Genomic DNA, 26,862 nt, shown 5'->3' on the forward strand with positions numbered 1-26,862 from the left:
CGCTGGAAGATAACTATTTCCTTTACAGATAAAATACACCCACCACCCTCCTCACACCCCCCACACACATGCCAAATTGATTTACTTCCCACAGCCTCCCAACACACACAAAACCACCCTCCTCACAACCCCCCACACATGCCAAATTTATTTACTTCCCAGGCCCTCACAATACACACAAAACCTGACAGAAGTCCAGGAGACTCCAGCGGGGGGCCAGGACCGGTCCAGGACACATCTCCTGCACTACGGCCGTCGGCTGCCAGCAATCAACATGGCGCCGACGGCCCTTTCCCTTACTATGCCACTCGGGGACACCAATGATGGCAGTAGCCCATGTGACATAATAATGGCGAGGGCCCCTTGGCGCCATTTTCAGGACTGGCAGCCGGCGGACCTTTGCCCTTACTATGTCAGAGGACCTACCGCCTCCATTGCTCCACCCCACTGACATAGTAAGGGCAAAGGGCCATCGGAACCCGTTTCAGTGCTCACAGCCGATGGACCAACGCCAATACATCGCTCCCGGACCGCTCCTGAACGCCCACTCCACTGACTGACATTTTTATCAGGTCTCGGGGGGTCTGGAGGGTGGGGGGTGGTAATGAATTTATTGCGAACATCTTGGGGAGGGGTCACGAGGGGGGGGCAGGTTTCATTCATTCAGCAACTCGGGGGGGGGGCAGGGGGGTGGGTTACTGTTTTTCACAGGGCTGGGGGAGGGCGGGGCAGGAGAGTGTGGGGTGGTTAGTTTAAGAGAACTTTTCTCATAGAGTTGTATTTTGGGGGAAGGGGGAGGTTCACACACAAATACATACACTAAACATGCACGATCTCGGGAACGCACCAAAATAGCCCTCCCCAGACCACAAAACAAATTTGGAAGTGCAAATTTGGTTAGGCACTCCCCTATTTGGCTACATAACGCGCACAGACGCCCAGGGACAGACTACATGTAGCACCAACAATTTTAATTTCCCAGGTCTTGGGAGGGGGCAGGAGGGTGGGGGGTTATTATTTGATTTAAAGGGTTGGGATTGGGGTTTTTTTTGGGGGGGTGGGGGGGTTCCCACAGAAATAGAGAGACAAAGGTTTTCTGATCTGAAGGGTAGGCAGTAGGCGGGGGGAGGTGACAGTGAGGGGAGGGAGAATGAGGGAGGAGGTGAGTGTCAGGGGAGGGAGAATGAGGGGAGAGGTGAGTGTGAGGGGAGAGAGTTGGAGTGGGGACAGGGGAGGGAAGGGGGGGTGAGTGACCAAGGGGGAGGAGGATGAGTGACTGAGGTAAAATGAGCAAGGGGAAGGGGGAGGGAAGGTATAGAACCTGACTCTGCCTCTGCAACGCGTGGCCGGGTACCGCTAGTCTTTAATAAATGAATAATAAACATGCTCTAGATGAGAAGTGTGGATTGAGAATATAGACTGTCTCCTTCTGTGGGAGGTGTTACAGTTGGCATATATTATACAGAAAAATATAGATTTTTATTATTTCACAAAAAAGACATAGCAAGTGTTGTTATTTTTCTTAGTCAGTTCAGTAATACAGATCTCAGGGCAAATACAAATATTAGCAGACCCCAAATGAACCCAAAACAAATGCCCTTCCACAAGAGGTGTGAAGACAAGAATGGTAATGGAATTCAAAAGGGAATGGGATAAATACAGAGGATTCCTAGTGGCTAGAGAATGGAAATGAAGACATGGAGTAACTTCTGTTACATCTAAATATTTCTGCATGAGAGTATCTGCACAGAATGGTAGCTATTACCCTAAGCAACTTGCTGGGCAGACTGGATGGACCATTCTGGTCTATTTCCCATCGTTATCTATGTTACTATGTAATTCAAGCCTTAAGGGTTTTTTGTTTTTTTTTAACAACGCGGTGTACTTTTACAACACTTTCTCACATTCACCTCCCCTTGGTATTGAATCAGCAGAATAAAATTATTGCATACCTTCTGCTTTGCCCAGTTTACTTCTTGTACTTAGAAACTGTTACTAATCTTGAAGCAGATGCACTAAAGGGCTTTTCCCTATTTTTTGTCTATCACAAAAATATTTAGTATATCTGGCTCTTATTTAGTAATGAAACAATCCTGCTTCACCCAGCAGTGTCAATCCTTTTTTTTATGCCGGTAACTAAGGAAGGAATGAAATGCACTTTAATAGCACAATAAGACACTTGAGGACAGTGCTTTGTTGGTGATATTATCACTTCCTGGATTCCTGAAGGGACTTGTCCTGGTCCCAGATAGCCTATTTCAGTTGTGTAGGTACTCCTAAAGCACAGTCTATAGTGCCTTACTGCTTAAACACATTCTATTATATGAGCAGATGATCCCTGCATCTCTTACACAATTTATATGCAGTGTGTAAAACTGTCTCTTTGCAGGGACATTCTATTAATGCACCCCATACCATCAACTGCAGAATGGGTTTTGGCTCCTCCTAGGATGAATGCACAACTTAAGGTCAATAAGGATAGTCTTATTCAGTCCATTTGTTTTCTATATCATATCATGAAGCATTGTGAGGGTTTTAGTTCAGCTTTTTCATTACTTCTGTGGTCTAAAGCTTGCCCTTCTTAACTCTTTATATCATGATTTCAGTCTATGAAACATGATCTGTTCTTGAATCCAGATCTCATGCTTAAGGAACAAATGAACTCACAAAATTGCATCTATGTCTGATTAAGAAAAACAATAAGAGTGACACATTCAGTTTCTATTACCTAGGAATTGCTTTGGGATGGTGTAAATCAGGTCAATGACATGTTTGCAAAATTACTGTTTGTAAATGCAACTGGACTCATGCTTCTAGTACATCATTATAAAAAACAACCTATGTACCTGGAATTTCTGCATCTCTTTTTGCAATTTTTCTATATTATGCTCTAGTTCTGCCAATTTCTGATCCACACTGGCTGGGTCACCCATCTGTGGGTTCTTAATGTAAACATCTTTCATTTTTGTTAAGGCATCTCTGAAAGAAAGAAGAAAGCATCAGTGCAGAGAACATCTCAGAACTAGATTTTCCACGGATCTAATGTCATTTTTTGTTCTACCCTTTCTAAAATAAATACATCTGCTTAATTCATTGTACTGTAAATTTATGTTTTGCCCTTGTTACCATAAACTGAACAATGGTTGGCAATTTAAAATGAGTTACTGGTGAGTTATAGATTAGGTAGGAACCCATTAAGTAAAATGCAATACCATTATTTTCAAGCTTTTTTATGCAAGGTATTTTTCATTCATAGAGAATGCTAGGTTAACATATGTTGAAACAACAAGGACTTTGTTCAACTAAAGAGTGGTCCTTCAACATAAATGCCAAGAACCCGCAGTGAATATGTATACAGGTTGAGCATTCTTATAATGGAAGCAGTTGGTTTCTAGAGGGGTACGAAGACCTAAAGCAGAAGAAAAGGTTATATAATGCTATCTTCCTGATAAACACAAAGGAAAATTGGTTCTTACCTGCTAATTTTTGTTCCTGTAGTACCACAGATCAGTCCAGACTCCTGGGTTCATCCCCCCTGCCAGCAGATGGAGACAGAGAAAAGCTTTGCTGACAATGTATCATAAACCCCAGTGCCCCCTGCAGTTCCTCAGAATGGGGCAGATTTTAAAACCTGGCAGGTGTAACTTGCGCGTGCTGGCCGGCTGCCGGAGGCCTTGGTCCCGCCCCCGCCCCTCTCACAAAGCCCCTGGACATACACACGTCCCGGGGCTTGTGCGCGTCGCCGGGCCTATGCAAAATAGGCTCAGCGCGAGCATAACCCTTTTAAAATCCGCCCCTATATATCTATGTCAAAGCAGAAAATAGCAAAAAACTTTGAACAAATAAACAAAATCCAATAACACTGAATGCATCAGAGAACAATCTTACAGCTGAGCGGATGACTCTCCCCTAAATATTCCTCTTCCCTAATTGGGCGGGTTCTGGACTGATCCATAGTAATACAGGAACAAAAATTAGCAGGTAAGAACCAATTTTCCTTTCCCTGTACATACCCGGATCAGTCCAGACTTCTGGGATGTACCAAAGCCCTTATCCAGGGTGGGACCTGGAGAGTCCAGCTCGCAGAACACTCTTGCCAAAAGAAGGGGATCCTGTATCCCCCACATCTAGTGTCTTGCAAACGTATGCAGCGACTTCCAAGTTGCAGCCCTGCAAATTTCCTGTGGAGAAACAAGTGTTACGCTCTCCTCTCCCTGAGGAAAGGAATTAGCAGTCTGTTACGCTTTCCTCCTTCAGAGGGAAGGAGCTAGCAATCTGCTGTCGCTCACCTCGCCAGGAGGGCGGAGTTAGCAAGCTGTACTGCTGTTCTCCTGAGAAGGGAAGGAGTAGCGATATAACATGACCTGCTCCTCCAGAAGGGAGGAGTTAGCTATCTGTAGATCTGTAGCGAGATGCTGTTAGATACTCCTGTATGGAAGAAGGTAGCAATCTGATATCAAGCTGTTAAGGAGTAGCAATCTGTTATGGGTCAACTCTCCAAGGAAGAAGAGTTGGCAATCTTGTATAAGGATACTCTTCTAAGGAGAGGAGCTAACAATAGGTATATTGTACTTCGCTACTGAGATAACAATCTATCATGTCTCCGCTACGAAGTAGCAATCTGTATATATATATAAGCTGGTGGCAAGTCTCAAGTAAGAGTAGTAGCTGTCTATATAATACTTCCGTGAGCGGAGTTAGTAGTCGGTAGTGGTTGGTTCCCACAGGGTGACAATAGTGAAAGGAATGACCAACTGGAGGAAATGGTGAATCCCTGGGCCGATGGCACATGACAGCGCCCCCAGGAGGAGATCCTGAGAGGAACCACCGGCTAGGCTAAAATATGAGATAAACACAATAGTTCTTTATTAGACTGGAAGCTGGACCACCAGAGGTGGCAGTAGTGAGTCGCTGTGTTCAGCAAGGCTGAAGTCCTTCTAATACTGGAATATACTCTCTGGGTTGCTGAGCTGTAGAGAAAGACTAGAAGTAGTGAGTAGACAGGGTATACTGGATACAAGATGGTACACTCACAATAGTAGATGTCTGCAATGGTCTCTATGCCACAGAGTGTCTTCAGTACATTCAGGAACAGGAGCCGTAGGCGAGCACTGGTTCCCACAAACAGTCTGTAAAATGAACTCACAATAGTTGTAAATGAAATGGCTTCTAAGGTAGAAGAGAGTCTGTAAAAGATTCTAGGAACATGGGTCCTCGTGGAGCAAGTACCGGTTCCTATCTGTAATCTTGCCAATGTAACTCTTGATATCTGTACCTGCGATAACGTCTTGGACGGAAGGGAGTCTTCAGAACAAATAGGAATGTAGGCCCTCGTGGAGCGAGTACCGATTCCTATGCAATAGAACTCACTGTGTTCACGTCCACGATCGCTTCCAGGCAATGAGGAGTCTTCCGAGTGTTCTGGCAATCTGAAGTCAAGAAGAGAGAGCCAAGCCCCCGTGGAGCAGGTACTCCTGGTAAGTTTGAAAAGGCCGAGCAGTGGGGATGGGTTCCTCGGCTGACTCGGATCGTTGTTGTAAGTATCGTGGACTGCCGAAGCAAATCCCGTTGGAGTTCCTTGCTAACTCGTTAGAGGTTAGCAAACAAAGACCTTTCAAAGTACAAATGGATGACGTCACTACGGGGGGCACCCCCGAGGTTCACGCCCTTGCTGGTACAAGTCTGAAGCAAGCGCGCCCTTACGTCATCAGGAACGTGGCGGATCTGTAGCGTCAGGCCAGCCCGGGGGAACCGGGACCAAGAGGTGGAGAGAAGCCGTGGCTGCAACTGTCCGTCAGAGCCGAAGGGAATCGCATCCCAGGTAGAGAGGCTGGAGTGAGGGGCGAGAAGAGGCATGAACGCAACAACAAGTTGTGCTTCCGCTCGTAAGGTCGCTTGCAAATGTTTCGAATGAGCACGCAAACCTTCCAGAACTGGACGACCCCACATGAGATACATAGAAGCAATTGCCTCCTTCAACCAACGTGCAATAGAAGCTTTAGAAGCCTTGGAACATTTGTTCGCACCACTCCACAGCACAAAGAGATGATCAGACCTCCTAAACTCATTCGTAACCTTGAGTTAACGCAACAAAGCTCTCCGTACATCCAAACGTCTGAGCTAGGATCAGACGCCGATAAGGCAGGAAAGGCCGGAAGCTCCACTGACTGATTGACATGAAATGCTGAGACCACCTTTGGTAAAAAAGAAGGTACTATCCGTAAGGAAACTCCCGCATCCGAAACCTGAAGGAAAGGCTCATGGCAAGACAGAGCCTGCAACTCAAAAATCCTCCTAGCCGAACAGATGGCCACCAGAAAAACCACCTTAAGCATCAAATCCTTCAATGTAGACCTCCAGAGCAGTTCAAAGGGAGCTTCACACAAACCTCTAAGGGCGAGATTAAGATTTCAAGACGGGCAGGATCTCCGAACCGGAGGCCGTAGATTCATCGTCCCTCTAAGAAACCTCATGACGTCCGGATGAGCCAAAACAGAGGAACCATCAATCTTGTCACGAAGAGAGCCCAGCATTGCCACTTGTATTTTAAGTGAACTGAGAGACAAGCCCTTGGCGAAGCCATCTCGCAAGAAAGATAGATTGTCAGGGATTAAAGCCCTGAGTGGACATACGCCCTTCACGGAACACCAGGACTCAAAAAGCTTCCATACTCTAACATAAGACAGGTTAGTAGACTTCCTTCTAGATTGTAATAACGTAGAGACAACTGATTCCGGATAATCTTTCCTTCTCAAATGCCTTCTCTCAAAAGTCATACCGCTAGACAAAAGTGAGCAGCTTGGTCTGAAAATATTGGACCCTGTCGAAGGAGACGTGTCAGGTTGCCGAAGCAAAGCGGCCCGTCCACCGCCAGGTTGACTAGATCCGCAAACCACGGACGCCGAGGCCACAAGAATCACCTCACTGCAGTGCTTCTCTATGCGACGCAGAACCTTGCCCACCAACTTGAGGGGAAAAACAAAGTAGAATCCCCTGAGGCCATGGCAAAACTAGAGCATCGTCCCCTTCGGCCCTGTGCTGCCTTTGGCAACTGAAGAACTGGAACACCTTGGCATTCTGACGAGTCGCCATTAGGTCTACATGAGGGGATCCCCAACTATCTCGAATCAGCTGCATCGCGGTCTCTGATAATTCCCACTCGCCCGGATCTAAGCGAGACCAGCTCAAGACGTCTGCTTGAACGTTTTCGACTCCGGCTATGTGGGATGCCACTATTCGCTCTAGATGTTGCTCCACCCAGAGCACTAACTTCTGCGCTTCCCAAGGTACCGCCTGGCACTTGGTTCCACCCTGACAATTGATATAGCACAATGTTGTCGGGTTGTCCGACAGCACTTGCACTGCTCGATTCCGTAGCAGAGGCAGAAACTCCTGCAAGGCCAAGCGAATAACCCTGGTCTCTAGCCGACTGATAGCCCACGCAGACTCTCTCTTGGACCAGGATCCCTGAACCGAATGAGACTGACAAACTGCTCCCCATCCACAGAGACTAGCATTGGTAGTGACCACCATCCATTCCGGAACTTCGAGGTCCACCCCTTGAACAAGGTTGGGGGTCTGAAGCCACCAAGAGACACTCTCTCTTGCAAAGCCCTCAAGAGGTAACCACAGATGATACTTCTCCGACACTGGCTTCCAGTGAGCCAACAGCGCAGTCTGCAGGGTCTCATATGGGAAAACACCCATGGAACCAAGTCCAGCGTGGAGGTTATCGAGCTGAGAACCTGCAAATAGTCCCAGACCTTGGGTATGCACAACTGCAAAACTGCCGAATCTGTGTCTGAAGTTTCAGGACCCGGTCTTAAGAGAGGTACACCCTGCCTACCAGAGTGTCGAACCGGGCCCCCAAATACTCCAAGGTCTGTGTCGGAGACAACTGATTCTTGGCATGATTCACCACCCAAGAGCCTGGAGAACATTGAGCACTCGAACAGATTCGCGGCACAGAACCTCTGACTTTGCCCTGACCAGCCAGTTGTCCAGATGTGGGTGCACTAGAATACCCTCCTTTCAAAGGAATGCTGCCACCACCACCATTACCTTGGTGAAAGTTCGTGGAGCTGTGGCGAGACCAAACAGAAGGGCCTGAAACTGAAAATGCTGTCCCAGAATCATGAAGTGAAGAAAACACCGAGAGTCCTGATGGATGGGAATATGCAGATAAGCTACCATAAGATCTAGAGAAGCCAGGTACTCTCCTTTGCAAACTTGCGAACCGCCGCTATGACCGATCTCAGGGTCTCCATCCTGAAGTGCGGCACCTTGAGCGCCGCATTGACCTTCTTTAAATCGAGTATCGGCTGGAAAGAGCCCTCCTTCTTGGGGACAAGAAAATAAATGGAATATCTCCCCTGGCGGAGCTCTGCCTGGGTAACCGGCAACAGAGCCCCTAGCCGATATAGGTGATCTAGAGTCACTTGAACCACAGACTTCTTGTCCGGATAGCCGCATGGTGAAATTAGAAAGAGTTCTCATACAGGACGAGCAAATTCTAAAGTGTAGCCGTTTCTTACCACGCTGAGAACCCACTGATCCTGAGTGATCGTGGTCCACTCATCGTAAAACTGCCGCAACCGACCACCCATAGTAGGGCGGGACGGAGTGGACCAGCCTCCCTTCATTGTGAAGACTTGACTACTGCTGAGGAGCTGCCGGGGGCGCCCCAGAAAGACCTTTGGACACCACGAAAGGACTGCCCCCAGTCTGCCCTCGAGAAAAAAATTGCCTCCGAGGCCCAGACACCCCACACGAAGGCCACATCCTTCTGTGGGCCGAAAACGAGACCTTGTCTGAAAAAATCTCTTAGCCTTATTGTCCCCAAGTGACTGCATCAAATGTGCGAAATCCTCTCCAAATAATAATCTACCTTTAAAAGGCAATTAAGCAAGGCTCAAGATGGCGGTGTGAGAGGTTGCAAGAAAAGCTGCTCTTCTGAGTCCTCGTTGCCTTATCAAATGCCAGCAAAAAGGAAGGGTAAACTCCGGGTATACCCTCCCAAACCCGTATTACCTACCGGTCAGAAGATGATTACAGCTTTTGCAGCCCCGATGTTGGAGAGAACGGGGAACGACGTTCCTGCTGCGGTAGTTGGAGAGGGAGCTTCGCTACTGCTTGGGGAAACTACTCTCAGTCCCCCGGGCTGTAGACCTCCACCGGTCCCTGCAACATGGGCCAGCCTCCAGGACAAGGCGCAGATTGATGATGTCAACTACCCGACGGGAAGGGGACGCCAAGGAGGCAAATCCACGCCTGTATCGCAACTTTCCTCGAGCCCATTGGAAGCAACAGGAACGCAGGCAATGGAAGAAAATCTACCATCTATATCTCCATTAGACCCAGCAGAGGAGGAGCGCAAGATTCAGGAGGCTCAAATTGCGGAGGCAACAGGATTATCGACTGTCCGAGAAGGGGGTGAGTTATTTCAATTACCCCTTAAACCGGCAGTTGTTACCCAGGACACATTGTGGGACCTGGTAGCTAGCTTGGGACAGCTAGTAAAAGACTGTGAAACAAAATTTTCAAAAGTAGAAGTGGAATTACAAAACCTAAATCAAAATCTAGGAGGTCAAATAAAAGAATTTGGAAATAAGCTGGCTGGAATGGAACAGAAAACTACCTAAGTGCAAATGGTGAATGTCAACTTGATAAAAGATATTGGAATGCACTCCAAGAGATTCGAATCGCTTGAAAATTATACACGGCACTTGAATTTAAGATTTCTCAATTTTCCTAGGACATTGGGTGAAGATACCCAAAGTACGTTAAAAAAGTTTCTAATAGAATGTCTAAAGTTTGAGGAATCACGACTGCCAATAATTAATAAAGCTTATTTCCTTACAAAAACATTGAAGAAAACAGGTGGGAATCAGATGGAAGTAATGGAAAACTTAACACAGTTTATTGAAAGTTCAGCCATAGAGGTACTGGATAGAGGTACTTTGCTGGTGTCATTTGTTACTGAAAGGAATATCAGCAATGTAATGAAGGGTTTCTTTCAAAATCAAAATGTAGAATTCTATGGCCAATTAGTTAAAATATTCCCAGATTTGTCCAGACCCACCCAGGTTAAAAGAAGGGAGTTTATAGATTTAAGGCCACAAGTGATTGCTTTAGGGTACACATTTGTACTAAGATACCCCTGTAGGTGCTGTGTTAGGCATAAAGATGAAATTTTGTTTTCACACTTGTAGAACAACTGAAGTCTTTTTTGTATGCCAGAAATGCTGATAGCTTAACTGGATCAGGTCCACCATGACAATCATGTAAAAAATTACTCCGACATTGTACGTTAAGCCAGTTATCTTGTTGAAATATTTCTTTATTGTAACTCCCTATAATTTTCGGGCCTCTTTTTTTATTTAGTTATACCTCGCAGTAAAGGCATGAAAAATGATTATGTTTCCAAGTTTGAAGTAAATCTTATATATTTCCTTTCTATATGTTTTTTATTTTTCCTGTCAAAGTATGATGTGTAAATACTTTGTAAAAAACCAATAAAGAATGAATTAGAAAAGGCAATGAAGCCAACTGCGCTTTCGAGGAAACATCCGCTGCCCAATTGTGGAACCAGAGCAATCTTCTGGCAGCCACGGCTGATGCCATAACCCTTGACGAGGTACGCACCAAATCGTAGAGAGCATCCACTCCATAAGTCACTGCTGCTTCCACTCTCTCAGCAGTGTCCGCATCCACACTCGACTGCAGTAAGTTTCCCTGGAGCTGCTGTACCCAGCGAAGACAAGCATGCTGCAAAAAGCTGGAACAAACAGCCGCACGCAAGCCCAGGGACGCCACCTCAAAAATCCTTTTAAGGTGTAACTCCATCTTACGATTCTGCACATCTTTCAACGCGGCCAAACCAATCACAGGAATCGCGGTTCATTTAGTAACCGCTGAAACCGCTGCATCTAACTTCGGAAGAGAAAAAAACTCCTCCATCTCCGGTGACACGGGAACTGCTGCAGAGAAATCCAAAATGGCCACCGTTTCTGTGTCCACCGGGTGAGGGAAAGCAGCCACACCAGAAACTTTGCTTGCTGCTGGCCTGAAAACGCCTGAAATGCGGCACTGCTTAGCTGGTGGGGGGCCGACTGAAGAGCTCTACCCACCATCAACACATCCTGCGCACAGCCCCGATCTATTTAAGCATGAGAAAACCGAGCCACACGAACGGCATGCCCTGCCGTTAGCCACTGAAAGAGGGGAAGCCACCTGCGGGAGAAAAGAAAACACACTCACCTCCAAAAAGCTGAAGGAGCCCCCCAAACACTCTAGGACGTCTAAATAACTCCTACCTATGGGAAGGAAGCCGCCCGCACAGCCAAGCTGTGCTCCGATGCAAACACGTCAGAACTGCAGGATTCACACCCTCTGCCATCTGCTGGAGACAGAGAAATACTGAGGAACTGCAGGGGGCACTGGGGTTTAATGCAGTGTCAGTGAAGCTTTTCTCTGTCTCCATCTGCTGGCAGGGGGAATGAACCCAGGAGTCTGGACTGATCTGGGTACATACAGGGAACACTTCCAAGCTCTTACAGTAGCAGTTGGATTCTGTACCTCTGATCTATTTCTTTCTGAATATCCTTATTTAACTCATCAACCTTCTGCTGTAGTTTCTTTCTTCTTTGCTCTGGGGGAAGGTTGCTGAAGTCCTCTGGTCCTGTACCCTATGGGAAAAGAGGAAGTGAAAATACAGACCACCTAACCCACTCCAAAATAACTTTAAGGGGTTTTGTATACAAATATTTTTTAGACACTTTATAAGCTAATATTTGAAAGTTCTGAAGGTGAATGAGACAGAACATATATTAATATGGAGAAAAGGACGATATATGAGGAAAGCGTTGATTTGATGTTTTGTTTACCTTGTGATGTTTTTTAAAAATCTATGTATGTTTTTATTGTACCTTGCCCCAGACTGTGGGGAGTGCAGGTCAGAAGTCTTTAAAAATAAATAAGATGGATTGTTGGCACATATGTTATATTTTGTACCTGTCTAGTCTTTTATTCTCTGACTAGGAGTTGGTCTTTAGAAATATTGCTGATTTTAGCTGCAGAAAAGCAGGCCTGATTATAAATGATGGTTGTGCTTTGTTTGAAAATATTCCCTCTAATCATATATTATTTATATTTATGGTCCACTGGACAGTGCAGCACAAAGAGAGTGTCAGAAAACACTCTGGTTTGTCACCTTGCTAAATATAATAATGGAAAAAGCTCACAAGGTCTCACTTCATCAACAAGTAATATTGTAATAATTGTGAGAAACAAATAGGTAACATAATAAATGATGGCAGAAAAAGACCCAATGATCCTCTGAGATGAAAATAGTCCCTTGAGAGTGACATCAGTTTATTGACCAAACAGCATCTTTATTATGGTACCATCACAACATTTTGCTTTTGGCAGTATTAGGTTTTCACAGTTTTTACAATATTACCAGGTTGAATATGACAGGAAAAATTCAAAAACATGTCATGTTTCTATAATTTAAAGGGATACTTAAAAACAACAAATGATCTCTTAAAGTACATCCATGAAAAGATTCAGCTACCGTAGTGCATGAGTGATGGCTTTTATTACTGGAGCCTCTTAATTGAGCAAAGGAAATGTATAAAATGATATTCCAGGATAAGTATCCAAGCATCAATTTATACCCAGGACAGCTGTGGGAAAACACTGTAGCCCTGCATGACTCACTTTTTTATCTTGGGGAAGAGCCTTCTTCAATATGCAAACTAATTTATTCTAGTACGTTTACTATATGCCATTCAACTTCATGAGATTAACAGCTTGGTGTGCCAGGAACACCATCTTATCAATATATTTATCTTATTTTAACTTACCACTGTAGTGACAGTCTTCTGCCAGTAGCCAAGTACTAGAGCTTCTTCTGGTACCCTGCAATTGGAGCCACTAATTCCAGCATAGGTTTCGTTCCTGTGCTATAATTAGAACTTCTTTCCCCTCAGGGCTGTGAATGATGACTCTGCAACACTGCCAACCCTGGCTGGCCTGGGGAACGGAAGCTCTGACCTGGGACCTGAACCCAGGACCTCCATAGCACTGCCACTGAGATACCGGATCATCCTGTATAAAGCAGAGTTGCTTACCTGTAACAAGTGTTCTCCGAGGACAGCAGAATGTTAGTCCTCACATATGGGTGATATCATCGGATGAAGACCCAGTCCAGAATTTTCATCTCAAAGATTCTAGAATTTTTAAACATGCCCTACTGAGCATGTGCAGCTGTAGTCAGACCTCCCCTAGGCAGAATCTCTCAGTCCATGATATAGCTAATACATGGAAAAACCAACTCCCAGGGGAGACAGATGGGTTCCGGAAGGAATAACATCCTGCTGTCCTCAGAGAACACCTGTTACAGATAAGCAACTCTGCTTTGTCCGAGGACAAGCAGGATGTTAGTACTCACACATGGGTGATTCCCAAGCAATAGACTGTCCGAGCAGGACAAAGTGGAAAACCACACAGGACTGAAAGCACCACCTCTCTTCCTTTAGCCTATGAGGCAGCTGACCCACAACGGGGTCTAGGCAGGAAAAGAAATGAGTTCTTCAAAGAGAAAACCATAGAAACGGCAGACACAACCCCCCCTTGCGTAGCACGGGGCACGTAAGGCAGAGGAGTGATGCAGGTGCCAGCAGGATACATACTCCGCATCACAGAAAATATTACAAGCAGGGTTTCGGATCAGTAAATCCTGACAACAACAGAAGGTCTAAAACCTCCTGGATACAGAAAAAAGTTTAGAGATGTAAACAAGAGAAGGACACTTGGACAAAGACCACATAGTTTCCTTTGAGGTTACAAGACAACCGAAAAACCAACTGGGACCTGAGAGCACCCCAGAAAGAAACTGCGGTCCACTGGCATCCAAAGGACAGAATGCTGTGTACAATTCTGGTCACTGCATCTCAAGAAAGATATAGTTGTGATGGAGAAGGTACAGGGAAGGGCAACCAAAATGATAAAGAGGATGGAACTGCTCCCCTATGAGGAAAGACTAAAGAGGTTAGGACTGTTCCGCTTGGAGAAGAGATGACTGAAGGGGGATATGATAGAGGTCTTTAAAATCATGAGAGGCCTAGAACGGGTAAATGTGAATCTGTTATTTACTCTTTAGGATAATAGAAGGACTAGGGGGCACTCCATGAAGTTAGCATGTATCACATTTAAAACTAATCAGAGAAAATTCTTTTTCACTCAACGCACAATTAAACTCTGGAATTTGTTGCCAGGGGATGTGGTTAGTGCAGTTAGTATAATGGGTTTAAAAAAGGTTTGGATAAGTTCTTGGAGGACAAGTCCATTACTCGCTATTAGTCAAGTGACTTACAAAATAGTCACTGCTATTACTAGCATCAGTAGCATGGGATATACTTAGTTTTTGGGTACTGCCAGGTACTTGCAGCCTGGATTGGCCACTGTTGGAAACAGGATGCTGGGCTTGATGGACCCTTGGTCTGATCCAGTATGGCAATTTCTTATGTTCTTATGCATCTGCAGAAGTGTGCCCATGTTTGACTGATAGGCACTATGGGGAGAAAAACCCAAGCAATGCTTGGAAGAATAATCAACAACAGCAGGATCTGTGACAGACCCTATGAGCCAATGAACCAGTCACAGTTAATCATGCAGGACAGCATCAAGAGTTTCAGAGGATGAAAGGCAATGTCTGAATGGGATCACTAGCCCAAACCCCCAAGCAGGGAGATAAGTTAGGCCTGAAGCTCACCTACACTGCACACTGTCAAGGACAGGGCTAATCATCTTGTCTACAGGATAGTTCAGGTGAGCAGGAAGGCACTTGGACAACCTAGTGAAGTGAGAAAAGCTAAAGGCAGTACTAGCCAGAACTTGCAAAAATATGGGGAAAGTGGTATATCTTTCCTGCAGGTATACACTAAGATATACCATGAATGCCCTAGCTTTTTCTCCCTTCCCCTCGACATTTCAACTGGAATCAGAAGGAGCAAAGAACACAAGGAGGCAGACTGCTGGACTGCAGGGGTAAGAACAAGTTGCTAGGTTGTATATCTCAATCCCAAGCAAATAACTCACTGCCAATTCTAGTAGGCAGTTTCCCACCGAGACAGAGCCCTTAGCCTGCTTGGAACAGCTGAAACTGAGAGCGAATCCCCCAGGGAAGAAAGCCAGAAACACTCCATCAAGAAACAGGAAGCTGGGGTGCCGCAAGTGCAAACCCCTTCGAACAGAATTTCTTCACTGGCCTGGAAACCCTAAGGGTACCAGGGAAAGATCATTGTGATCTCAGAACAGACTGCCACGAACCTGGCTAAAGTATTAATACCTCAGCCATGATTACATATACTTCCCCCAAGGAAGCACGTGGTCCAGTAATCGTTGCATGAACCAGGACTCCCCTGTGCGCAGACATGATTATCCCTAAAAAGGAAAGTATAGCTTGCAAGCCACTGCAACCAAAGGGCAGCATCTCTGCTGCAAGGTCCGTTGTCCCCCAACTCTCTCATCCATGGATATGGCGATAGGCTGAAAGGCATATTTGCCAATTAGATGGACTAGAACACTCCTCAATGAGGTAGGGTCCCTCAGGCGAGAATCACTGGCAATAGTGGTCTTTATCGAAAAATGCCCATTGAGCTCAGCAGGTTTCAAAGGTGTCTCCTGGATGAAAGAAACCCCTAATCTTCACCGGGGAGCTACTCTGGAATGGCTCCTTCACAAAATAGACCTGCTATGCCTAAGGACGACCTAAGGAGAGTGCTACTGCTCAACTGGCTCTTGGAGCCTGCAAGGAATCGAGAGCAACCGCCAGTCAAAAGCGGGAAATGGAGAACGAGGGACACCCCTTAAAGGGGTGAACAACCAGGCTTCCAGAGGGGAACCCATAAGGATTGCCCTGCAACCTAGTCAAATCTCCCAATCATGAAGGAACAGGAAAGCAATGGGAATCGGGGCCTCCCGATTCCAAAAAACCTTTCAACTTTCCAGTTGAGAACTGAGTTACAATCACTGATTGTTGAGGTTCAGAAGCGACCAATCTGCCACTGGCAGCCACCCTCAGATGGGGTAGGCCACCATGGTAATCAACAGAAAAAACAATCCAATGACCACCACTGCTGTCCCCAGGTCCTGGCCTACAAGGAGATGCACTGATTCAAAAAAATTGAGGCTCCAATTCAGCAATAACCTGCAAGGGACAGAGCAATAAGATGCTTACCCACAAAGGGGATTTGTGACACAAGAAGGGTTGAAAGACATATTCCTCTTCTGAGGAATGAGAAGACTCCTGATACTACCCTCCTGGTGTCTACGTCCCTAAGGGTTTGACCAAGAATGCAGTCCTTGGTCAGTCCTGTAGCTGCGGAGCACAACCTGTTGTGCTCGCCATGAGGGAAACACATACACACTCACACTCCCATACAGTAGAAGGCAACTAGAAGAATAGAGCCCTCCACTGTACAAGCACGCTGACTAGTACTCACAGAGTGATATCCCATCCTACTGATGGCGGCCCACCTATGAACCCACTTGCCATGCTTGTGGGTAGAATCCCATAGCACAGCAAGGACCGAGCACCACCTGTTAACATCATTGGCTGCGCACTGCCAAAAAGCAATCACGGAATGTGTGATGATGCCTTCCTTGCTAATGCTTCCTAGCACTTTGTGGTGCAGAACTGGTCGCCGCATCTCAAAAAAGATATAATTGCAATGGAGAAGGTACAGAGAAGGGCTACCAAAATGATAAAGGGAATGGAACAACTCCCCTATGAGGAAAGACTAAAGAGGTTAGGACTTTTCAGCTTGGAGAAGAGACGACTGAGGGGGGATATGATAGAGGTGTTTAAAATCATGAGAGGTCTAGAACGGGTAGATGTGAATCGGTTATTTACTCTTTCGGATAGTAGAAAGACTAGGGGGCACTCCATGAAGTTAGCATGGGGCACATTTAAAACTAATCGGAGAAAGTTCTTTTTTACTCAACGCACAATTAAACTCTGGAATTTGTTGCCAGAGAATGTGGTTCGTGCAGTTAGTATAGCTGTGTTTAAAAAAGGATTGGATAAGTTCTTGGAGGAGAAGTCCATTACCTGCTATTAAGTTCACTTAGAGAATAGCCACTGCCATTAGCAATGGTTACATGGAATAGACTTAGTTTTTGGGTGCTTGCCAGGTTCTTATGGCCTGGATTGGCCACTGTTGGAAACAGGATGCTGGGCTTGATGGACCCTTGGTCTGACCCAGTATGGCATTTTCTTATGTTCTTATGTTCTTATGAGGAGGCTAATACCTTGATGCAATGGTGGCAGAACCCTGGCATGGCTGAGTACTGTGCAGACAGACAGAATGCTGCCTGCCATCGCCCGAAGCACTTGGAGTACATGCCTTGCAGAAACTGACCATGCATGCTGCGCTCCACTGTCACAATAACTCCTAGTGGAATGAATAGGAACAGTGTGACGACAGCATCCCCAGTACCACTGGGGTTCTGGTTATGGCATAGTGGTGGGTGGTATTCTATGGCATCACCACCTCCAGTACCTGATAATGCTCCAAGAGGCTGGATATAGCCTTGAAATTGCATCGGGAATGGCTCACCATCGTTTCTTCATGGAGCGGCAGCAGCAAAGTCCATGGCAACCAATGGTCCTCTGCGGTCATGGCCTGTGGCATCCGATTGCATTCACTGGTGCCCGTTGTGACGGCGCCCATAGGGTCAATAGCACTCTTGCATTCAGCAACGATGGATCACATCAAGGGTACCAAATGACGCTGCACCCAAGGCTTTGACAGTGCTTGACCCTGGCTTGATCTGTTTGATGGTATATAGCGCTATCCCTGGTGGCATAGGCACCCGCAGACATCGACAGCCTGGTGGCACCAATAGAGATCTCAGTACCCAAAGGTATTGATGGACTGGTGGCAACCAAGGATGCCAGGGGCAGGCAGACCCTCTGCAGCCCCAACATGTCTCATCGGTGCCCAAAGGAACCGATGACTGCCAGAGCCATTGATGGTTCCCCTCAGCTCACCCAGCCGTCCAAGGACGTTGGTGCTGTAAGCTCGATGGCATCCCTCGCCAGCGGCTATGGCCTACAATGGTCTCACTAGTGTTCATTAGCACCGATGGTGGACGAATCCAGGCAGGGCCTCCAATGCCCCCCCGATCCCAGTGGCTCAGGCCCCCGAGTTTGTCTGTATCAAATTTGCAGATGACACAAAATTGTTCAGAGTAGTTAAATCACAAGCAGATTGTGATAAATTGCAGGAAGACCTTGTGAGACTGGAAAACTGGGCATCCAAATGGCAGATGAAATTTAATGTGGATAAGTGCAAGGTGATGCATATAGGGAAAAATAACCCATGCTATAATTACACAATGTTGGGTTCCATATTAGGTGCTACAACCCAAGAAAGAGATCTAGGTGTCATAGTGGATAACACATTGAAATCGTCAGTTCAGTGCGCTGCGGCAGTCAAAAAAGCAAACAGAATGTTGGGAATTATTAGAAAGGGATTGGTGAATAAAACGGAAAATGTCATAATGCCTCTGTATCGCTCCATGGAGAGACCGCACCTTGAATACTGTGTACAATTCTGGTCGCCGCATCTCAAAAAAGATATAATTGCGATGGAGAAGGTACAGAGAAAGGCTACCAAAATGATAAGGGGAATGGAACAACTCCCCTATGAGGAAAAAGAGACGACTGAGGGGGGATATGATAGAGGTGTTTAAAATCATGAGAGGTCTAGAACGGGTAGATGTGAATCGGTTATTTACTCTTTCGGATAGTAGAAAGACTAGGGGGCACTCCATGAAGTTAGCATGGGGCACATTTAAAACTAATCGGAGAAAGTTCTTTTTTACTCAATGCACAATTAAACTCTGGAATTTGTTGCCAGAGGATGTGGTTAGTGCCGTTAGTATAGCGGTGTTTAAAAAAGGATTGAATAAGTTCTTGGAGGAGAAGTCCATTACCTGCTATTAAGTTCACTTAGAGAATAGCGACTGCCATTAGCAATGGTAACATGGAATAGACTTAGTTTTTGGGTACTTGCCAGGTTCTTATGGCCTGGATTGGCCACTGTTGGAAACAGGATGCTGGGCTTGATGGACCCTTGGTCTGACCCAGTATGGCATTTTCTTATGTTCTTATGTATCCATGGTGCCCGATAGCAGTAAGTCAGTGATGGGACAGCAGGATGCCCCTCGATGCCCCGTCGGGACACCACAAGGAGCCTGGAGGGCATTGGCCCACTGTGCCTGGATGCCTTAGCATTCTAGGGTGTCTTGAGTGGATGGCCATCTTGGCCCTCGATCCATCCGAGGCCGAAATCCCTGTCATCAGAGGGCTTCAGTGGCACTCTCTGGAGCCCCAGCAGTCGATGACCTCGAAGACACTCTCTGGAGCCCCAGCAGTCGATGACCTCGAAGACAACCAGGGCACTCAATGGCGATCCCAGTACCTCGTTAATGGTGCTTGACATTGTCGAGACTGGCAACAAATGGCATTGGTGGCCAACATGCCCTATGGTCTCCATGGCGTCTCCGCACCTCGATGGCATCGAGACAGCTCCGCACTGTGATGTCATCAAGGCCACGCACCGTGACAGTCTCGAGGGCAGCAACAGCATCAAGGCCACACACCTCAATGGCATCAAGAGTGGCCACAGCAGAGGCCACACACCTCAAAGGCATTGAGGGCAGCCACGGCATCGAGGCCACACACCTCAAAAGCATCTAGAACAGCTATGGCATCAAGACCATGCACCTCGAAAGCAGCTAGGGCGGCCAAGGCATCGAGGCCAGGTACCTCGACAGCAACGAGAGTGGCCACTTACACACCTTGATGGGATCAAGGCTGCCTATGGCATCGATGGCCTTGAGGGTCTCGATGATATCGAAGGCCCCAGGGACGTTGATGGCTCCAAGGGCATCAATGGTACCGAGGCATCAAGAGTGGCTCTGATGGCATTGAGGGGGATCATGGTGCTCAAGGAAAGTCCTGGTTCCTGACACTAGAGGTCGGTGCTGCTACTTTGCCACATCGAGGCCCAAGATGCTCGATGACTCTGGTGCTTCAAGACAATGCTTACAGGCACAGAAGGCCCTTATGGCATCAAGGGCAGTCACGCACCTCAATGGCATATAGAGGGTGCTGTGGCACCTTGATGGCACCCAGGGTGACCATAGCACTCAATGGCAGTCCTAACATTGATGTGTCAAATCAACAGTGACTGGTCAAAGATGTGCATGGGCAACTGTTACTGGGCATGGCACCGAAGGTGTGGCAGCAAGCTGCTTGCCCAGGGTCCTGCTCACCCTCTCTCTAAAGGAGACTGCACCGCCATCACAGGCAAGTAGAAGGGGAGGCTATGTCATCCAGGGCTCCTACCCGTGGAAACTAGTTCCTTTGAATGTGGGGAAGATGAGCTCTCCCCCCCACAGGAATGGTGTGATCCTTGATCTCTTCACTGTCAGAACCTCCTTCGAATCCGATCGATCAGTGAAATGACATGGACCTCCTACCCGGGTAGAACTCAGGTGAGTCCCCAGGCTCAGTGGCCTACATGGATCAACTACAGACTGAATTCAGTCAGTCCTGCCAGCACCTGACAAAGGTACAAAAACAAACAGAGCAAGGAGAGGACAAATACTAAACTGTAGGTGCAGTATCTATTTAATAAGAAATTGTAATATACTCTGCCAGACTGCACAGCAACTAAGGCCTGCCATGTGTCAGGCAACAGTGGAAAGAAGAGGAAAAAGTAAAAGAAAACTACCATAAGGGAAAGGAAAGAAAAACTGCTGCAGTTCTAGAAAAAATTACTTACAAAAACTATGAGGAGAGAGCAAAGCTGAATACCATGACACACAAGGCTCCCGCAACCACAAGGCTCCATGGGGACAAAAAGGACTAAGTGTCTCTGTCTAGGGGGCAGGGTGATGACTACGGCTGCATATGCTCAGTAGGGCATGTTTTAAAGTTTTAGAATCTTTGACATCAAAGTTCTGGACCAGGGCTCCACACACGTTACCCATGTGTGAGGACTACCATCCTGCTTGTCTTTGACAAAGCACATAAGTTACACCGATTTTCAAACCAAAAATAAATTCATAAGTAATCTGCACAAACTAACCTGCACAAAGATATACCTGCTCTGTGCAGCTCATAACTTGTGCAGGTTAATTTACAAGCATAATTTTAAGATCAAATGCATGCATATAAATCTCAATTCTGCTCTCCCGGAACACATCTCTTTTGTGTGCATACATGTATGTGTGAAATTTGGTTTTGTGCATAATTTATGTGCATACAATCTGCACAAATTTATATGCTTTATGCATGTAAATTGGTTTGAAAATTATCCCCAATCTGTATAGCATGTACATAAAATATCTTGAATGTAACAGAACAGAGATGGTGGTGTATGCATTTTTTGGATTTGTAATTTTAAAGCATATTCGAGTCTATGCTTTTAAATTACTATAATTTGAGCTCATGCCCTCCTCAAGCAGCTTAAAGAACTTCAAAGCAGCGCTTTAGCTTTGCCTCAAAAATTTGATTCCAATTCCTGAACTCTAATTAGTCCCTAAGTTTGATTCAGAGATCAGGCCAGAAAGATTCAAGATAAGGTATGATAAAGAATAGTTGTCACATTTTCAGAAAAAATAATTTGTGGACAGTGTGCAGTGCAATTTTGCAATACAAATCAGTGCAGACTGGGTTCCTCTCTCAGAAGCAAAGATAATGGCTGCTTTCTTAAGTTTTCATGCAGCACTCCATGTCAAAATATTAGCAAAAAAACATCAAAAGGAAGCCAGGGGGATTATTGGTTAGAACAGGGCTTCTCAATCCAGCCCTCAGGACACCTAGCCACTTGGGTTTTCAGGATACCCACAATGAATATACATAAGATAGATTTGCATGGACTGCTTCCATTGTATGTCTCATACATATTCACTGTGGATGTCCTAAAAACCTGACAGGCTATGTGTGTCCCAAAGACTTGGTTGAGAACTATGGAGAAATTACTACTTACCTGTTAATTTCTTTTTCTTTAATGAAGACAGGTTAATCCACAACCAGTGGGTTATGCACTTCTACCAGCAGTTGGAGACAGAGCAAAGCTAACATCACGGTATATATACCTCTGCACTATCATCAGCCCACCAGTATTCTCTGCAAAAGCCAACTGTGAACATCTAAACAACACACGATCATAACTATTAACAGACAACTATTCAAACACTCAGTTAACAGGAAAACATTGAGCTCATACAAGGACTGTAATATCACTAAACTAGGGACTGGATCTGACATTTACCAGTAATCCCCAGAAATGCAGCCATTCAAGGAGGACAATAGCACCACTATTTGGCAGCCAAGGCGGGAAGGTGGATTAACTTGTCTTCATTAAAGAAAAAGAAATTATCAGGTAAGTAGTAATTTCTCCTTTCTTAGCATTCAGACAAGTTAATAATCCACGACTAGTGGGATGTACCAAAGCTACTCCCGAACAGGGCAGCAGGCCTGCACATCCAAGTGATAATGCCTGGAAAAGTTGAATAAGGAGGACCATGTCGCAGCTCCGCAAATCTCGATGGGACACAACATTCTAATCTCCGGCCATGACACTGCCTGAGCCATAGTGGAATAAGCCCTAACCTGATTAGGCAATGGCTGCTCAGAATCCACATATGCAGCCATGACAACCTCCTTAATCTAGCAGGAAATTGTAGCCCACGATGCTACATGATGGAGTATAAACAGCTGGTCTATCTTCCTGAGAGGTTTAGAAACCTCCAAACACCTCATGATATGCTGCTTGACATCCAAAGTCCGTAACAGACAATATTCATCCACATCTCTCCCCCTGTCCAGTGTCGGCAGGGAAATCAATTGATTCAAGTGAAAATCTGAGACCACCTTCGGCAAAAAAGGATGGAACAGTTTGCAGCTGGACTGCCACTGGAGTCCCTTGCAGGAATGGTTCCTGGCAAGAAAGAGCCCGCAGTTTGGAAACTCTACAAGCAGAACACCGTCCTCAAGTAAGTAAACTTAAGGAGAGGCAACGCAGTGGTTGAAGTTAGGACCCACCAGAAAATCTAGAACCAGATTAAGACTCCACATGGGCACCAGCAACCACAAGGGAGGACAAAGATGTTTCACCCCTTTCAAGAACCGGGCCACATCCAGATGGCCGACAAGGGTTCACCATTCATATGACATCGGAAACAGGCAAGAGCTGCCACCTGTACCTTCAAGGAATTAAAGGCCAACCTGCAAAAAATCAAAATTGAATGGGATCTTAACCGAACTAGGATGAACCCCTTGTTGCTCACACCAAGCCTCAAACACTCGTCAAACCCAAATAAAGGCTAAGGAAGTGGAAAACTTTTGCGCTTGAAGCAAGGGAGAATTCACAGCAGTGGAATATCAGTGCTTCAGCCACTGAGCCCTCTCAAGGGCCATACTCTAAGACAAAATCAAGTTGGATCTTCGAGAAAAATAGGCCCCTGCCATAGCATATTCCTGTGGACCAGTAATCGGAAAGCAGAGTCCACCAGGATCCTCCACTGATCTGCATACCATGGCCTCCTGGGACAATCTGGTGCCACCAGAAGCACCAACCTCGTGTGTTTCTCGAGCCTCTGAATCATTCTGCCCAACATGGGCCACGGAGCAAAGGCATAAAGAAGCTTGCCTTCTGGCCACTCCTGCACGAGGGCATCAATGCCCAAAAACTTCAGATCTCTCCTGCAACTGAAGTAGCACATTGTGTGATGTCGCCAGCAAGTCTAGAAATGGGAGGCCCCAATGTCCCACTATGGGGCCGATGCAATACAGTGCACTCAGCTGAGCGCACTGTTTAACCGGAAGTTGGACGCGGGTTGTATAGGCACTTTCGGATAATAGAAGGACTAGGGGGCACTCCATGAATTTAGCAAGTAGCACATTTAAGACTAATCAGAGAAAAATTTTTTTCACTGAACGCACAATCAAACTCTGGAATTTGTTGCCAGAGAATGTGGTTAGTGCAGTTAGTGTAGCTGGGTTTAAAAAAAGGTTTGGATAAGTTCTTGGAGGAAAAGTCCATTTACTGCTATTAATCAAGTTGACTTAGGGAATGGCTTCTACTATTACTGGCATCAGTAGCATGTGATCTTCTTGGTGTTTGGGTACTTGCCAGGTTCTTGTGGCCTGGTTTGGCCTCTGTTGGAAACTGGATGCTGGGCTTGATGGACCCTTGGTCTGACCCAACATGGCAATTTCTTATGTTCTTATGTAATAAGGGGATTATGTTCTTATGTAATAAGGGGATTAGCGCCTCCACAACACGTGTCCAACGCGGGGCAAAACTAGTAGCACTCATCACATGCAAATGCATGTGAATGAGGCTATTAGCTATTCATTCCGAATGCAAAAAAAAAAAATGTGCGTCTAAGACACACACTTTTATGCTCAGAAATTAACGCCTGCCCAGAGCAGACATTAATTGCTGAGCGCTCCCAAACGTTGTACAAAAAACAGAAAAAACTGCTTTTCTGTACATTCTCCTACTTAATAATGTTGCGATATTAAGTAGGAGGAACAAAATCTTTTTTAAAACGTTTTTTAAAAAGTGCCAGCAGTTGTGTTCAGGAAACAGACACTCAGTTAACAAGCGTTTGATTCGCCGTCCGTTTTCCTAACTGGCGGACAGCTGACTGCTCGTGACCCCTAATTTAAGTATTGCATGGCGCCTCCAGGAGGGGTGCCTAGGGGCGCATTAGGAAAGTGGGTGCTGAGTGCTCAGCACCCACTTTCAGTGCACATATATTTCATCAGCCCCTATATATGCTAGTACACTTTGTTTGACAATTCCCATTCTCCTGGATGCAGACTCTGCTGAGAAAATCAGCTCTTACATTGTCTTTTCCTGCAGTGTGTGAGGCTGAGACCTTCTGAAGATTTACTTCCACCTATTCCATGAATTGGGCTATTTCCTGCGAAACTTGCTGGCTCTTGATTCCTCCCTGACAATTGATGTAAGCCACCATTGTCGCATTGTCCAACATCATTTGGACCACTGGATCCTGCAAGCAGTTGATGAATCGCAAGCATGACAACCGAACAGCATGGGCTTCCAGCTGACTGATGCTCCAGAGAGACTCCTCTGTACTCCAGCGCCCCTGCGCTGTCAACTCCTGAAGGTAAATCCCCCCAACCCTGGAGGCTCACATCCATCATGAGTACTAGCCAGTCTGGTATTTGTAGGGGAATGCCCTTCATTAGATGATCCACTTGCAACCACCACTGCAGTTGGATGCTGACCTCCACCAGTAAGAGAAGCTGTATCTCATAGTCCTCAAACTGTGGACTCCAAAGTGTAAGCAGTGAGTTCTGAAAAGGATGCATAAGCACCCTTGCCCAAGTAACCACCACCAGGGTAGCTGCCATAAACCCGAGCACCTGTAGATAAGACCACATCATCGAGCGTATTGTTTCTATCAGTAGTTGCACCTGTGCCATCAGCTTCTGAATGTGGATCTCCGGCAGGAACACTCTGCCTTGCTTCATATTGAAAACGAACACCAAGATACTCCAGTATCTGGGATGGCTGCATATTGCTCTTGGCCAAGTTCACCACTCAATCTAGTTCTTGTAGCAAGGAGATAACCTTGTGCAAGGCCTGAAGACTCTCATGTTCTTGGCCCAAGGATGAGTGGACCAGAATACCATCCTTTCTCAACACTGCTGCTACCACCACCTTGACCTTGGAAAAAGTTCTGGGCGCGGTGGTGAAACTGAAAGGTAGCGTTTGAAACAGATAATGTCACCCCAAAACAGTGAAATGAAGAAAACCATTGATACTCCAGCCAGATGGGAATATCCAGAGATGTAAGAAACTCCCCCGACTGAGCTGCCATTATCAGCGAGCATAAGGTTTCCATGCATAAGGGTTCCATAAGTCACTAGCAAGAGCAGGCTGACTCCCTTGAGATCTAGGATGGGATGAAAGGAATCCTCCTTTTTGGGTACAATGAATAAATGGAATATCAGCTTTTATTTTCTTGTGATATAGGCACTGGGATCACGGCCCACAGGCTGAACAGCCTTGACAACGTATACTCCACTCCCTGTCTCTTCTGTGGAGAGTTGCAGGGATACACCATGAAAATGTCCTGAGGAAAACTGAGAAATTCCAAAGCATAGTCATCTCTTATCACCTCCAGAACCCCCTACTCTAACGTGATCTTGACCCACCTCCGATAAAAAAGAGACAGGCGACCCCCTAGCCCCTGTTTCCTAGGGTGGGTCGGCACACCCTCACTGAGCGAGTTGAGGGATACAGCTGCTCGAGCCTGTGCCCCATCTCGGCTTTCTGGGATGAATAGGACTGAGACCTATTCAAAGGCTGAGCCCTCTGAGAAGCTGCTCTTCTGTAGGACTGAAAACATTTGAAATCCCTAGCACGACCTCTTGTGTCGAACGAGCGTGGTGCCTGCTTTTTATCCTCTGGTAACCGAGAAACCTGGGACTCACCCCAATTATTGGTCATTATTTTCCAATTCATTCCCAAACAAGAGTGATCCTTTAAAATGCAATTTCGTAAGATTAGACTTTGAAATTATATCAAACAACAATATTGGGGAATAACTAGTATACAATTAATAATGGAAAATGACTAGCTATATATTTGTTGTTAACCTATGGTTTGATGAACTTGACAATTTTTATTTAGATGAGGAGAATTTCACCCCTTATAATAAACTTAGCAATATGTATCGTGATGAGGAGAATTTCACTCTTTATGACTCGCCATTGACTTTACTTTATCTTCATGAAAT

The 26,862-nt window shown here is 46.0% G+C and overlaps 1 protein-coding gene across 14 annotated transcripts in view; it reads right to left on the minus strand.

The window, feature by feature from the left end:
- The window catches only part of FNBP1 (formin binding protein 1), a 547,949-nt gene that overhangs the window by 54,269 nt on the left and 466,818 nt on the right, over positions 1 to 26,862 (minus strand). For all 14 annotated transcript variants that reach the window (XM_029614281.1, XM_029614291.1, XM_029614288.1 and 11 more), the window contains 2 exons: positions 11,578 to 11,687; positions 2,847 to 2,979 (listed from right to left, as the gene is read on the minus strand). In XM_029614281.1, the coding sequence (XP_029470141.1) occupies positions 2,847 to 2,979; positions 11,578 to 11,687 (243 nt within the window). The remainder of the gene's footprint in view (positions 1 to 2,846; positions 2,980 to 11,577; positions 11,688 to 26,862) is intronic.

This window comes from Rhinatrema bivittatum, chromosome 8, assembly GCF_901001135.1.
Source record: "Rhinatrema bivittatum chromosome 8, aRhiBiv1.1, whole genome shotgun sequence".
In the NCBI taxonomy this organism is placed as follows: Eukaryota; Metazoa; Chordata; class Amphibia; order Gymnophiona; family Rhinatrematidae; genus Rhinatrema; species Rhinatrema bivittatum.